The sequence below is a fragment of the Podarcis tiliguerta genome (genome assembly GCF_965153285.1).
Source record: "Podarcis tiliguerta genome assembly, chromosome: 2".
NCBI lineage: Eukaryota > Metazoa > Chordata > Lepidosauria > Squamata > Lacertidae > Podarcis > Podarcis tiliguerta.
The window spans coordinates 79,040,945-79,056,643 of NC_139535.1; the positions used below are offsets into that span (position 1 = coordinate 79,040,945).

The window sequence follows — 15,699 nt, forward strand, 5'->3', positions numbered from 1 at the left end:
TTTAAAAAAAATGCACACTAACAGATTGTACAGGCTGTGTTCAAATGTTCGTCATGGTTTCTATAAATACTAAGCAAAACATTGATTCATGCTAAAAGACACCACGTTCATACACATACCCCCAAAGGTTCATGCAGTACAGTTTATGGGCTTTGCTTACTAAATGTCAGGTTTCCTAGCACTATGTGCAAGGCATAAAAAGTGGTAGCCTCAGGTAGAATGACAATGGAAGAATTTAATACTGCTGAGAAGATGCAGTAGTTCCTAGCTAAAGGTCAGTACAACATCTCCTGCAAACACCTGCCTCTTAAGCCTATTGCCAAGAAATCTGATAAGCAGCAAATCAGCACATCTGATGTTGAGGTTTAATAGAAAGCGTTTGCACTAGCAGCTGTCAAAGGAATCGCCAAAATTAAATCCAGACTTTTTAAAAGAAAAACTTTGAGGCAACAATCCTGATCCAGGTGCTTGTGGGCAGATCTGCACAGGCAATTGTGACCCCTTCTTTCTCACTGTCGCTGAATTGCAGCTCCATCCTTAGCCATAAGAGATTTTCAAAGCTCTCTTGTGTTGGGGATTGAAAAAGTGAGAGAAATTACCCTTGCCTGCATTCAAACTGAACTCTCCCGTGCCTGCTCAAAGGAGCTTCCCAAATTGGCCACAATCCACAAGTCAAGTCCTGCTTACGTTCACCTTGGTTGACAAGGATGCCAGTCTCCACTGCTGTAGTACCCCTTCTGGCCCTAGTACTTATAAGGTCTTCTGCCAGGCCAGAAGTCAGTGTCGTCAGACATCTGCTAACGTTTTGACACACCAAGGCTGACAGGACCTTCTAGCTGTCACAGCCAGATGAGTGGCAGTGAGGCACCAGTGATGCTGCCAGCAACCCTAACCAGAGGGAGGCATCAGCGTAAGGCAGCAAAGGCTGGGATATGGGTAAAGAGAAGCAAAGTTTTGATATTATATGCATCATTCAACCTGCCCTGAACCCCCTAAGGTAGCCTGTGCTGCCCTCAGGTGTGATGGAGGATGCCATGAGATTGAATAGCTGGTCTGGACATCCTCTATAGGGAGTTGGGGAGAGGGCATCTTATCCTTTGCCTCAGGCGGCAAAAAGCCTTGGGTGGGCCATGGGCCTAACTTCCTTCTCACAATCCCTGCCATTTCTCTGACTCTTTAGTACCCGCTGGTTTTGAAGCTGATAATAACGCTGTGATTCTGTACGCGCAATGTTCTTCGAAACTCTAGAACACCCAGCAGAAGGTTGTTTTTCGCACAATCCTAACAATGTGAAGATTTTTATTTTTTTTAACTGAGTAACATGCATTTCAGGAGAAGGACGTGACCCCAGATAACAGGCTGCTGATGAAAGTGAGAAATGCATCGTGCCAGATTGAACCTTTGACACCATTTATGTTTGCAAAGACCACCTCCTCCATCACAGACTTTTTTCTTGCTCTGACCCTCTGCAACACTGTTGTGGTCTCCACAGCAACCGATCCAAGACAAAGGGTAATCTCTCACTTTAACGTCTCTTTTAGGAAATGAGTTGAATTTAATAAAAGACTTGAGAGCTTTATGATGACAACTTACCTGGGGAGGTAAAAAAAAGTTGCTTTTGTGGGGAAGGTAAAAAAAAAAAGTCTGCTTAAGGGTAGGGGGGTTTCCCCTTTAGTCTGCAATAATTCTGCAGAATCCTCTCTCTGTCTCCCTTTGTATTTCCTACCTAACAACTTATCCTCATGTCCCTAAGGAATATGCTAATTTGAAAGTGAAATAGTATTCCCCTATATTTCTTGATTATGGCTGCAAACATCAATTGATTAATTGGCATGATTAGATGATTAAAGCCTTAATTGCAGCTTCTAAATGCATTCCAGTTCATCAGGGTAGTTGCTTCCTTTGTAAAACAGATTTTATTTTTTGTTATGAGCTTCTGAAAAAACACTCTTGCTTGAGCCAAGGCGTATGGATCTCAACCTCCTCCTACTCCAAATAACCCCAGTGCCACCCACTTGTTTCCATGCCTTGCAAAAGGAGGTTCTGGATGTTATGAATAAGCTATAGATACCCTTCTAATGGGAATGTTATGTTTTAAATTATGCCTGAAAGGCACAGGGTGGGTGGGTGGGTGGGTGGGTGGGTGGGTGGGTGGATAATCATAACTCAGAAATCACTAGTTTAAACACACAACCCCAGGACTTTCAGCAGGGTCCCCATAGCCTCAGTGTAGCCTTTGGGGACTGGGGGCTGCCATGAGGATAACAGGAAGGGAACGTCAGCTTCCTCCAGCCTCATTACACACCCCAAGCTCAGAATCCAGCCCAATGAATGGCAGCCTTTTGCCTCTTTTCTTTTCTTAAATTCATTGTGAACACATAATGGAAGAAAAGCTGTCGCCTTCATTTAGGATCACCAGGAAAAGCACTATTAATATATGCAAATTGATTAATTAACTGAGTAACTAGTTAAAAGTGAGGCAATTCACTGATTTGAAATAGCTTGGTTGACAGCTTTGTTTTTGTATATGGCAGGGTTCTCAAAGGTACATGTTGCTGTTTAATTATCTCTGTACCTTTGCTCATCTCCTTCTCTGATACTAAGAATATAAACCAAACAAACAAAACCCCTCTTAAATCTAGATGCTCCCTTAAGGAGCCCCTCATTGTATCTAGAGACATCACCTGACGCATACATCTTTGTCATATGGTGATAGCAGTGTTCTATTGGTTAGAAAATGCCCCCCTTGTGTTGTAGTACATAATTTCAGCTATAATTAATCCTGATTCCCTCTTTTCTTTCAAGGTTACCATTCCGTCACCAATGAAACCATCAGCACTATCCCTGGAGAAAATTCACCAGCTGTTCCAGCGTCTAAAGCTGGCAAGCCTCAGCCAGTCTCTTTCATCAGCTCAGTCAAATTCAGACTTAGGAGAGAGTTTGACTACAGAAACCACCAGAGTCTGTGCTGATTCCGAAGCAAAAGATTATTTTTCTTCTCAAAGCTGTTCCACTTTAGCAGATGATTGCAGTTTTAGAAGAGATTCAATCACTGAGAAAGACATCTTTGGGGACAGCGATCCCACTCCAGCGGAGATCTGTGGGGCAGCTTACCAGGGAGCTTCCCAAGTAGAGTTTTGTTATGAGGCTGAAAGCCCAGATGAAGCTGCCCTTGTCCATGCAGCTCGGGCTTACCAGTTTACATTAGTGTCCAGGACTGCTGAACAAGTGACTGTGAGGCTGCCAGAGGGCACCCTCCTGACCTTTGACCTCTTGTTCACTTTGGGATTTGACTCCAACAGAAAAAGAATGTCGGTGGTGGTGAGGCATCCCCATACGGGCGAAATAATTGTCTACACCAAAGGGGCTGACTCTGTCATAATGGACTTATTGGAAGAACCTTCCAGAGGTAATTTTTTGCATTCGCCAAGAAACTATCTATTGAGAATGTGTAGCCTAGGTTGCATGAAATATAGATTCCATCTACAAAACTACAATGGAAGCAAAAGTGCAAGTTGTAGTGCAGAAAGAGAATGAGTAGGCAAACTAAGGCCCGGGGGCCGGATCTGGCCCAATCGCCTTCTCAATCCGCCCTGCAGATGGTCCGGGAATCAGCTTGTTTTAACATGAGTAGAATGTGTCCTTTTATTTAATATGCATCTGTGGGTTATTTGTGGAGCCTGCCTGGTGTTTTTACATGAGTAGAATGTGTGCTTTTATTTAAATGCATCTCTGGGTTATTTGTGGGGCAAAAAATTCATTCATTATTATTTTTTCAAAATATAGTCCGGCCCACCACAAGGTCTGAGGGACGGTGGACTGGCCCCCTGCTGAAAAAGTTTGCTGTCCCCTGGTGTATATCATGTAGAGCAGCCTAATTGGGAAGCCATAATGAATAGGTTTTATGAGATCTGCAATAATACCACAATTATCTTGCACACTGTGATGCTCTATTTGGACAGATAGGCAGCGACATCCAGACTTGTCCTTGCCCTGCAGCTCCCCCCTGGAGAAACCAGTTTTTTACTGCTGCACTGGAGCAAATGTCAATCGGGTTTTCTCCAGATTGACTTTTGCTCCAGATTGGGTTTTCTCCATATTGACTTATCAGTAAACAGCGGGTTTTCCTGGGGAAAGCAGTGGGGCAAGGGCAGAACTGATTGGATCCATGCCTAAAAAGCATGGACAAGTGGGAAACTACTTAGACTCATGTTTTCTAGTGATGGGACAAGCGGACATTTGGACAAGTCCTACATAGCAGTGAGATGTCAACTATAGTGGTCCCAGGCTAGAGAAAAGCAAGTACACTAAAGTCCCTCTATGATTAAGTGCTGAAAGGGTGATTTCAATAGGACTTAATACTGCATTATATGGAATCATAGAATTGTAGTGTGGAAGGGATCCTGAGGGATCTCACTGAGGCATGCTTTTCCCCCTATGATTCATGCAGGTTGTAAGATAGAAATTGGGAGCTTGGGTCCTCCAGGTTTTCGTGGACTACAACTCCCATCGTCCCTGACCATTGGCCATGCTGGCTGGGGCTGATGGGATTTGGAGTCTGACAACATATGGAGTGTTACATCCCTGCTGTAATACTTGCTTATTTTAAAGTTTCACAAGTTCTGTGTACCTGCTTATCCATTCATTTCTTGTAACTGGAATAAGCATCAATCTGCTTGTGTTTCACAGCTAACCTAGACATGGAAAAGAAAATAAGAAAAGTCAGAGATCAAACACAGAAACATTTAGATTTCTATGCACAAGATGGCCTGAGAACTCTATGCATTGCTAAGAAGGTAAGCAAAAGATATTTTTTTTATTTCCTTCGTCTGAACAATCTTACTAAAGGGGCAATACTCTAAAGAACCAATGCTCTGCTTCTGCTCTTCTTATGACTCTTTCCAGACTGCTTTTAGAAATCCCTAATCAAATAAATATTCTCTTTCATGTAGCTTTCTGTACTCCTCCTATGCTGATTAATCATGATATAAATGGCCTGAAACCTGCAGCTTCTTTCTGCTGTATTAGAGTAGCAGTGAAGAATTCCCATCACCGCTTGTGTAAGCATTCCAAGGCTGCTCCAGAGATCATCATTTGTGGATTATGGTCTGGAGCCAATGAGCTGGAAGAAGGGAAGGGTTGTTTAGGTTTTAATGTTCCTATTAACATTTCACATTATCCTGAAATGGGTGTTTGGTGGGGGGAAGAGAAGCTGCTTATCATGACACAGAAGTCAGTTTACATCTCATTCTTAGAATTATTTCAGGCATTGCGTTAAACCATGATTTGCAGCAACTATAGTTGACTTGAAACCATTATTTGCATTCCCAACATATTCCTACAAGTCTGTACAGCTTTCTTTTTCTCCCACACTCTCTGGATGCCAGAACAACATCCCAAGCCAAATAAGTCTCATTGTGTTCAGTGGGGCCAACCTCCAGATGGATATAGGATTGCAATTTACTCACTGAAGCACACTTCTTAGTCAGCATGCTGAGTTTAATGAGATTTACTCCCAAGGAAATGTGCTTGAACCTTAAACTGCAATCCTATATCATGTTGCTTGTTGGCTGTGGTGCTTTGTGGCACTGCACCCTGCTTCAGCCAATCCAGAACACTCCAGAACACAAATGTCAGATAGAAACATTTGTGTTTGAAACATTTACTTCAAACAATCCAACACACTGCAGGAACGAAATGTCTTTGCCATCTGTAATTGTGAGCATGTGTCGTACTAGGTCCTGAGTGAAGATGACTTTCAGATATGGGCCAACTTTCGTCGTGAGGCAGAAACGGCTATTGACAACAGAGATGAGCTACTCATGCAGACTGCGCAACATCTGGAGACGAAACTCACATTACTAGGTAACTTTTAAGACAATTCATTACACGCTAGAGTGTAATGATATTTCCTTGGCAACTTAAAGGGATGAATTGCCTGTATCCAATCATAAGCACATTTACTTGGAAGTGAGTCACAATTTTAAAACTAGTCTCAGCCTTTGAAATGAAGTTAACATTGTAGTCTATGACAAATTTCATCTTCAATATCTTCCTGCATAGTTTTGCAAATTAAATAAGGCAGGTGTGGAAAACCTGTTGCCCTCATGATGTTACTGGATGCCAACTCCCATCAACCCAACCAGTGTAGCCAATGGTCAGGGATGATGGGAGTTTCAACCAAGCAATATCTGGAAGGCCACTGGTTCCCCAACCCTGATGTAACAACATACAAAGCCCACCTATACTTATGTATGTAGATAGCAACAGTATCTACAAGCTTGCCAGTGAGTTCATGATGTGAAATATATGCTTGATCCATGAATACATTATCTTGCCTATAAGCAAAACCGCAATCATCTTAGGTGAACCTTCTGTCCTATCTCAATCACCGTTTTGCTGTTTTGAGCTAGAGTTTTGAAAGGATGCAATAGCATTTCCTACAAACTCAGTTAAATTCGTCTTATCTGATCCATTTCCACTGTATATGTATGCATGTTGTATACATTTAAACACATACAGTTGCAGAGCCTTAACTTACACTGTAAGTTTTCTCCTCAGTTATGCATTGTAAAATTAGAACATTTTGTGTGCTTTGCAGAAGTAATTTATTACTTTAATTGTAATGTACAAAGTGAGGTTCACAGAACTTACCTGCCTACAGTGATGTTGCTGGCCAGAGCCAGCCCTATCATTAGGCAGAGCAAAGCAGCTACTTCAGGCAGCAGGGGATAGGGATGGGGAGCAGCAGCAATATGTTGGAGAACAGAGCAGTGTGCGCCATGTGGCCTGCACTACAACACACACCCCAGCCTGTTGTCCACAGGTGCAGCAGAGGATGCCATCCCAACTACCAGTCCCATCAGTTTCTCTGCATAGGGTTGGAGAAGGGTGTCCACTTGTCATCTGCCTCAGGTAGCAAAATGTCTTGGACTGACCCTGCTGCTGTAGCTTCTTCCTTCTCCACTTCTATGTGTTGTATGAACTAGAAAATGTAGTCTATGTGCCACTGGAACAGAGAGTATTCTAAGCAGAGCTTTAGAGTTATAAATAACTGCATCCTTTAGAAGTACAGTTAATGACATAGTTTAAGTACCAAAAAATTGTTAGTTTGCTTTAAGTCAGCAGTAGCCAGTCTTCTGGGTCATTGTGCCCCAAATTCCCACAGCATGAAACAGTGTCACTTGAGTGCATGCTACAGTGCATATGTGCTGCACACCATGCCTTGATGCCTTTGTCTCTATGCTACAGAAACAAGAATTTAGGAAGCATTACATTATCAGAAAAACAAGTAGGAGTACAGACAAAACAATGCAAGGCCCTTGCGCCTGTATAAATCTCTACTGCCTCTGCCACCTTTTAGCCATCCATGCTCTAAGCAATAATTTGCTTTTTAATATTCAATATTTATTGTATTGATTTCCATTCCTGACCTCAGGCAAACATACAAATTGTGGCAATATTCACTCAGATTTCTATTTCCAGAAGAACTCTCAGATTTCCCTGGCTAGAGGATGTCTTCAGGAAAGGGCAACTTCATTTGGAGTTAAGTTAGTTGTAATAAAGCGCATGAAAAAGTCAGACCTATCTCAGCTCTCATTTATCACTGCAAATAATCTAATACTGACCTCTGGCAGAAGAGATGCTATTACTCTCTCAGTCATTAATTACCTTTAGCATTCATTTAGCCTCTTACCTTAGTTTTTGAGCATCTCAAACAAAGAAATGTAATATAACCTCCTTATTTTCTTTAATGTGACAAGTAGCTGATCTGTTTAGTGAATCAAAAGGGTCAATGTTCAGTTCAGTTTTGTATCTTTCTTGTGATGCTATGACATCTTTAAAGACATAGGTTATGATCTGGTGATTATGAGCAGGTGAAAAAAACAAAAAGATTACTACCTGCGCAGTTCTGCGCACTGATGCTTAAGTGCTGGCACAAATTATGTGTATAATGAGCTGAATCTAAACTTAGTTCTGCACACAGAACAGATTCCCTATTTTTCTCGCATGCAAAAGGCTGTTGTAGGAACAAATTAACTAACTCTGCATGCTAACACCTGTTCCCAGAAACAGAGAAGGATCACTGCTCCCAATTGGCTCAACAATGCCTACCTCTTGAAGCAGGTCCTGGGAACCACTCAGTATTGAGACTAGGGTTGCCCTGCTCTGGTCAGTTCCAATACCAACTGTTGTAGGCTACAGTCTTCTAGGGTTTCTCAAAATGTTACCTCTTTGTCATGGCTAGACCACATACGTTGACATTCTGTGTGAGGGTAGCTGAAGTCCCCCATTTCTACAATGTCTCCTCTTTTGGATGCTTTCTTGATTTTGTTCTTCATCTCAAGATCTCCATGGGCATTTTGATCAGCGGGATGATAGCACATCCCCAGTAGTGAATTACTCTTGGGGCCTGGTAGCACCACCCACAATGATTCTGTGACAGAGTCTGCCCCTTTGAGGATTTCTAACCCTGAAGAACCTTTGAGGGAAAATGCAGCGGAAAAACTGCATGAACTTACTTTCCTACATCTTTTCAGTTACTTTTCCTTTACCTTTTATAGCAACTGTTGCAACAGGTGAATAAACGGGCAGGTTTGTAACAGTGCCGTGTAGTTTTGTATGCAAAGTGCACTCTGCATGCTCAGTCAAAGCTTGGTTCCCCATTCTTCCGTTTTACCAGGAGCAACTGGTATTGAAGATCGGCTGCAAGATGGAGTGCCTGATGCCATTGCTGCTTTCAGAGAGGCCGGGATCCAGACTTGGGTGCTGACTGGAGATAAGCAGGAAACAGCAGTTAACATTGCATATTCTTGCAAACTTCTGGACCAAAGAGACACAGTCTTTACCATTAATACTGAAAGTAAGGTGAGTCCAAATGGCCTGCAAGGGACTCTATGACGACTTGTTTAATGATCTGCCATGCAAGCTTCCTTCATCTTTAAAGGTAAAGGTAAAGGGACCCCTGACCATTAGGTCCAGTCATGAATGATTCTGGGGTTGCAGCGCTCATCTCGCTTTACTGGCCGAGGGAGCCTGCATACAGCTTCTGGGTCATGTGACCAGCATGACTAAGCTGCGTCTGGCGAACCAGAGCAGTGCATGGAAACGCCGTTTACCTTCCCACTGAAGTGGTACCTATTTATCTACTTGCACTTTGACGTGCTTTCAAACTGCTAGGTTGGCAGGAGCAGGGACCGAGCAACGGGAGCTCACCCCATCGTGGGGATTCGAACCACTACCTTCTGATCAGCCAGCCCTAGGTTCTGTGGTTTAGACCACAGCGCCACCTGCATCCCTCCTTCATCTTTAATGCAGCATTAAAGTGAAAAACATGGGTCAAACTGTTATTTGGAAAATGATCCTTTTGAAGCTGTACTATGCTGTATTATTGGAATTCAGGAAGATTGTATAGGCATGAAAGACAAACATTTGGCTTTAATATTTCAAACTTATTTGGCAATTTGTAAAAAGCCTTGTCTCCAAATAGCGTTGAGGTTTTGCTAGCTTGCTATCTGTCCCTTGCTAGATTTGTATACGAAATAAGTAACTGTCCTATGAAATAAGAGCGTGTGGCAAGCCTACTTGCTAGATAACATTTCACTGGCAACAATTAAACTGGAAATGTTGCCTTTACCCTGTTAAAATTAATTCATTCCTGCAGGAGATGCTTATGGCAAGCCTGCACAACTAGTGACCCACCAAGTCAAATGTAGCTCAGCAGCCAAATCTGAAGGACCACCAACAACCCAGTAAACCACAGGTTTGTGCTGTCTGCCTTTTACTGCAGAAATCTGGGGAAGGGGGTATCAAGCACCTGTGGGCTTGACATCCCCTATGTGACAGGCACCTGTTGCTTGGCTGGTCACATGTTGTATAGTTCAGGGCAGAGCTATCAGTGGTGCTGAAAATTCAATTTCTGACTTGATCAAAGCTCCCAGACTAATTTGCAGACCAAAACATCCTTACCCTTCAGGTTTTACTCTTATCCAGTGGGTGCAGTACACTTCTCAACTTTAAAAGCATACCAAATATATTTAAAATGTAGTTTGTGATAAAATACATTTAGAAACGTGAGATAAAATGTTTATTTAAATACCATGTAGGGATAAAATGCATATTGAAATGTGTGTTTACTAGCTTTTAGGGAGATTTAAAGCACAGAGAAAGGCAGATGAATGTGGAAGCAGGACAGAGCAGACATGAATGAATGAATTCATCCAAAATTAACACAGACCAGAAATAGAGTGATCCATCTATTTCTAGTACTGGGATTGGGCCCCTAAACAAGGAATGTACTGATATGGGATCTTTATCATCTAATACTGTACTTTGAGCACCTATTCCAGTGAATCAATTTAATCATCAGACCGTAAAGCAGCTATGCTACTACATTTATATACAGTACAATGGTCTATTCAGATACATGCAATGATATCGGTTTGAATGCATTTGCTATCAACTTACTAAAATTACTTCTGTGTATTCCCTGAGGATAGCATATCCTATGAACAATAAATGAACAAGGCAATTCTCAAATTGTAAAACAAGGGCATGCCAATGGGCCTTTGCAGCTGTTTAATTTATATTTTTGATTAGAGAGTCACCTTAATGAAAATCTGTATTTTTCATTATTATTTTTAAATGGTGCTTTATGTTTTATGGAAGTAGATAAATATTTAAATAAATAAATAAATAAGCAAGCTAATAATTAGTATAATACAAATTAGCTACAAATTATGGATGCATTGATAAGTCATGACTTAGTTGAGTTCAAAAAGGGTATTAGAAGTAAATTGAAATTATCATTACCAAACGTTTGATAAAGTGACTTGTTGGAAGGCTTTGGTAAGTCAACACTTGGTTTAGATTCACCAGTCTTTGGGATACTCAAACAAAATGAAAGGCTGTGGGCTTTTTAAAAAGGGGGGGGAAGGTTAGCACAAAACTTTCTAATAATGGAACAAGTCCTGCTTATAGTGCAATGGAGAATACAACTCTACACAACTCTCTTTTCATAGGAAACCTGTGAATCACTGTTGGATATTACATTGGAAGAAGTGAAGAAGGCACAAAGCATTCAAGGGATATCTTGGACTGTTTTTGGCATCAAGCTGCCATTTTCTATGTCCACCACTGCGACTGCAGATCCTGCAATTGGTCTGGTGGTTGATGGAAGAACTCTGAATACCATTTTCCAGGGACAACTTGAGCATAAGTTTCTGGAACTAAGCAAGTACAGCCGTTCAGTTTTATGCTGCCGGTGTACCCCCTTGCAAAAGAGCATGGTGGTCAAACTTGTACGGGGTCAGCTGAAAGTTATGACATTGGCAATAGGTGAGTAGTTGCCATTTGAGCATCATGATCTCATGACTTGGCTGCTATTTAGCTTGAAATGTGAACGCTAAAGCCATCTCGCATCCTACACCAGAGGGGCAAATATGTCCTGCTCTGCCACACTTCGTTTAATGTCCATTTACTCAGAGGAACCAGTGACGCATTGTGTACTAACTTGCATCCATCACAGATCTAACACCATCACAGATCTAACACCAACTGTTAAATATCGCCTCATCTACCATTATGCACATTTATTGTCAATAGCAGCTGTTTGCATGTCTAAGCGCAAGTTGTCAAGTGATGTGCATGTGTAAATCAGCCTTCAGCAATACCAGATTGTTTGAAATGTGATGTCAGGTGTGAGTGTAAAGTGGCTTACTCGTAATATTTAACTGATCACAGCTCTGAGGTATTGCTGTAACACAACAACTTTGTAGAAGCATTTTAGCCAAGTTCCAAAGAATTGAGGAACTCGACTCATGAGCTCAAGAGGCTATATATGGTTAATTTACTCAAGCAGTAGACCCCAAGCCATTTGACAAGGTGCGTTTGGAGCCAAACAGAGTTTTAAAAGCAGCTAGTGACATGCCTTTGCAGTGAGGGGGGCATCCAGCTGTTCAAAAGGGGGTGAGTCAATAATTCCACCAGGCTGAAACAAGCCTCTTGCGTGAACCCAAGTTGGCTTCTTAATCATTTGACATCAAGGGTGGTATTCAACACATGTGTAAGTATTACCACTAGTGCAATAGGGTGCCCTCCCCTTCTCCTCACCTTGCACCATCCCCAAGTCTGCCACAGAGGGTTGGGTGGGGCGGACCCAGAACAAATTTAGCAGAAGAACATGCATTTGTGCAAGAAGAAATCCTTGTAGATGGAACCTGCAACTTTATGCTATGTTGAATATAGCCCTTTGCATTAACTTACGATTTGTTTCAACTATTGCTGTTTCCCACTTTTTTTAGGTGATGGTGCCAATGATGTAAGTATGATTCAGGCAGCTAATGTTGGAATCGGTATTTCAGGACAAGAAGGGATGCAGGTATACATAATAACTGAAGTCTATTCCTTTGTCTTTGGCAGCTACTGCTGGGGCATTTGTCATCAGCGTTCAGAATTTATAGACGGGTGTATTCTGTGTATAACATGAACGTAAGCTATCATTATGGCTATCTGACATAATATGCTAATAAACCAAGGTGAAATGTCCTGTCTTCACAATTAATCAAAGTGCTTATGTGCTTGCCTTGACTTAATATATCGCTGTCCCTCATGCTAATGTCCAGGGCTAGAAACAGTTCCCTGCCTCGCTTGTTATCCCAATAATGCAGAGAAGTGATGCTGAGTCACTGGAAACCCAGAGGCAGGTTGCGATTTAAACCTCACCATGTCCAGCAGCCTCCACACAGGATTCCACTGCCTGTAGAAAACTGCTGAATTAAATAGTAATCCTTGAGCACTTTCCCCAAGTGTCTAGTACTTCAGGCTATCTCATCCAAAATTGCTCCTATCCTCTTACTGGAATAGGATCATCTTCTATGTGATTACGTTCTTGTGACAGACTTGGAAAGGCAAGCGCTTGCAGTTTCATAATGAAACCATAGCCAGTTTTGAAATCAAGCCAAACTCGAAACATTTTGCACTTCCTCCCAGTCATTGCTTTTGCCCAGCTGGTTGGTGTTTGCCTGTCTTTGGTTTGTTTTGGGGTCAGATAAAGCGGAGGAAATAAATCTCTTCTTTTCATTTCTGTTTCAGGCTGTCATGGCCAGTGATTTTGCCATATCTCAATTCAAGCACTTGAAGAAGTTGCTTCTAGTTCATGGGCATTGGTGCTATTCCCGCTTAGGCAAGCTGGTGATATACTTTTTCTATAAAAATGTGGTAAGTTTCAGACATCTTCAGTTGCCTCTGTGCCAGCTGCGAATGCCATCTTCTCATAGCCACAGATGATGAGGACAATGAAGGTTCATATTTGTACTGATTAAGGATCCATGCCAGGCAGCTTACAAGCTCCAAAAATACCATACAGAACATTCCATTTAAAAATCACATTCAGAGCCTGAAATGATGAATAACCATCCAATAAAAAGGCACAATAAAAACAGATTGGCCCTTAAGTTGACTACATAGGCTTGTTCCCATTTTTTCCTCAAAAGCTAAGAAGGAGACACTTCTAAGTCATAATCCCCTATCTTAAATAATAATGATTTAAGGGGGAAAATGTTCTGACAACCATAGGTATCATCCTGGCTGTGTTTCTGCATACAGAATACTAAATTATAACTACTCGGAATGGGACTTGGCTCTGTATTAGGCTGAAAAGCCTGCCAATACACTTAATTTGATGAGAGCCACATGCTAGCAATTAGCAACAACAGTAATCAGCTTTACCAACATAATGAAAAAGCACTGTTGAATACACATCCCACACCTCCATTTTCAAGTCATGTATTTCCATAAGAGAGGTAACATGAAACATCACACTTTTTAGAGATCCAAAGCTCAGGTTTGAGAAGGAGTAGAAGAGAAGCAAGTCTTCCATGGGAACTATCAGAGCGGTATCACCTTAATAAACTCCTTTCACGAGTCTTCCCTTCCCATCACTTCCTTTTCAAAAGCCCACATTTCCCCCTCCTCTCATCCACTGTGGATTCCATTTTCCCTTTTGATATTATTTTTCTATGTATTGTTTCTCTGTGCTGTCTTGAAGATACAGTGAAGATTGTGTCTAATGCAGTCCCACCCACCTTATTCAAATGATCCGGTGGTAGGTATTACATGAACTCGCCCTTCTCTATTAGATATCCCATTCCTGTGAACAGGAATATGTCGGCTGGAACAGCAATATTTGGGTTGTAGTTTGCCTTCTTTGCCAACAAGATCCATAAGAGTTGTTTCTTTTGCACTGGGAGCTTTCCACCTGCAGTTTGGTCTCTCACACACTATATATTCTCTCCTTTTCCCGTTTTCTCACTTCTGTATTCTATTCAAAAAAGGTGTTGAACATGTATAAACTGAAGAGCTGTTCCAAGAGCAGAGTTTAAATTTGTGAAAACAACCTTTGAATAGCAAATAAATGGTTCCTGGACATCAGCACATAAGGCTAACTGCATACAGTGGTACCTGGGGTTAAGAACGTAATTCGTTCTGGAGGTCCATTCTTAACCTGAAACTGTTCTTAACCTGAGGTACCACTTTGGCTAATGGGGTCCCCCGCTGCCACCATGCCGCTGCCATGTGATTTCTGTTCTCACCCTAAAGCAAAGTTATTAACCCAAGGTACTATTTCTGGGTTAGCGGAGTCTGTAACCTGAAGCATCTGTAACCTGAGGTACCACTGAACAGATGTTTGCTACTAAGAAAACAAGTCTAACACACCCACCCCAAGACCCACTTGCTGGAGGCCATTAGGTTGGTGCAGGGGGTGCATTGTCCCTGGAGCTTCAGGAGAAAGTGGGTGTGTTAGTGCAAAAGGTTCTCAAACCTTTTACCCACCAGCTGCTTCCCCGTTCTAAATTTCCCCAGCAACAATTTCTGCCTATGGTAGTCCAAAACGTAGCGCAAACACACTTTTAGAAGTTCATGGTAGGAATAGCAACTTGGGGACGATTTAGAGAGAAGAAAAAGGAGGAAATAATATCATACAGAAATATCAGTCAAGCACCCTTTCCCTCACTTTTTATTTAAATTCCCCACTCCCAATGCTGCATTTCTCTTTTAAAAATAATTTCAGAGCTCTGTTGTAGTTAGCTTCTCAGACTGATCAAAAACCTGATTAAGATCAAATACTTGGATTTTTTGAAGTCATTTGGACTGAATTGCCTTAAATCAAAGTACTTAAGCATTAACTGAGTCACAGCGCAGGCTGTAACGTGTTCTAGGGGCTTATCATCTGTACACATGTAAGAAAGTGTGCGTGGAAATATCTTGAATAACACAAACAGCTAATGTATTTTGCCTTTTAAACATTTTCCCACCAGACCTACGTCAACCTGCTGTTCTGGTACCAGTTCTTCTGTGCATTCTCTGGGGCCGCCATGATAGACTACTGGCAAATGATCTTCTTCAACTTGTTTTTCACTTCTGTGCCACCAATACTTTCTGGAGTCCTGGATAAAGATGTCTCTGCAGGAACTCTGCTGAGCTTGCCTGGTCTTTATAAGAGCGGACAAAACTCAGAGGTACACCTTTCTTGCTCAAGGAAGCCTCACAAGTCCCTATAGTTTTTCACATATCCTTCAACGAAGTGAGTGAAAAAGCAGTTTGGGGAGGGCAATTTTAAGGTGGGGAGGGTTAAGCAGCCTCCCTCTGCGCAGTCTTACTCCACCTAAACTGTAATGAACTTTGGCTACAGTCTACAGT

At 41.9% G+C, this 15,699-nt stretch overlaps 1 protein-coding gene across 1 annotated transcript in view; it reads left to right on the forward strand.

Annotated features, from left to right (window-relative positions):
* LOC310672960 (phospholipid-transporting ATPase VB-like) overlaps nt 1-15,699 on the forward strand; it is a 52,048-nt gene that overhangs the window by 29,323 nt on the left and 7,026 nt on the right. The window contains exons 9-17 of the mRNA XM_083430704.1: nt 1,333-1,512; nt 2,806-3,409; nt 4,690-4,796; nt 5,739-5,865; nt 8,684-8,868; nt 11,022-11,337; nt 12,303-12,379; nt 13,093-13,218; nt 15,318-15,518. Coding sequence (XP_083286830.1) covers nt 1,333-1,512; nt 2,806-3,409; nt 4,690-4,796; nt 5,739-5,865; nt 8,684-8,868; nt 11,022-11,337; nt 12,303-12,379; nt 13,093-13,218; nt 15,318-15,518 — 1,923 coding nt within the window. The remainder of the gene's footprint in view (nt 1-1,332; nt 1,513-2,805; nt 3,410-4,689; nt 4,797-5,738; nt 5,866-8,683; nt 8,869-11,021; nt 11,338-12,302; nt 12,380-13,092; nt 13,219-15,317; nt 15,519-15,699) is intronic.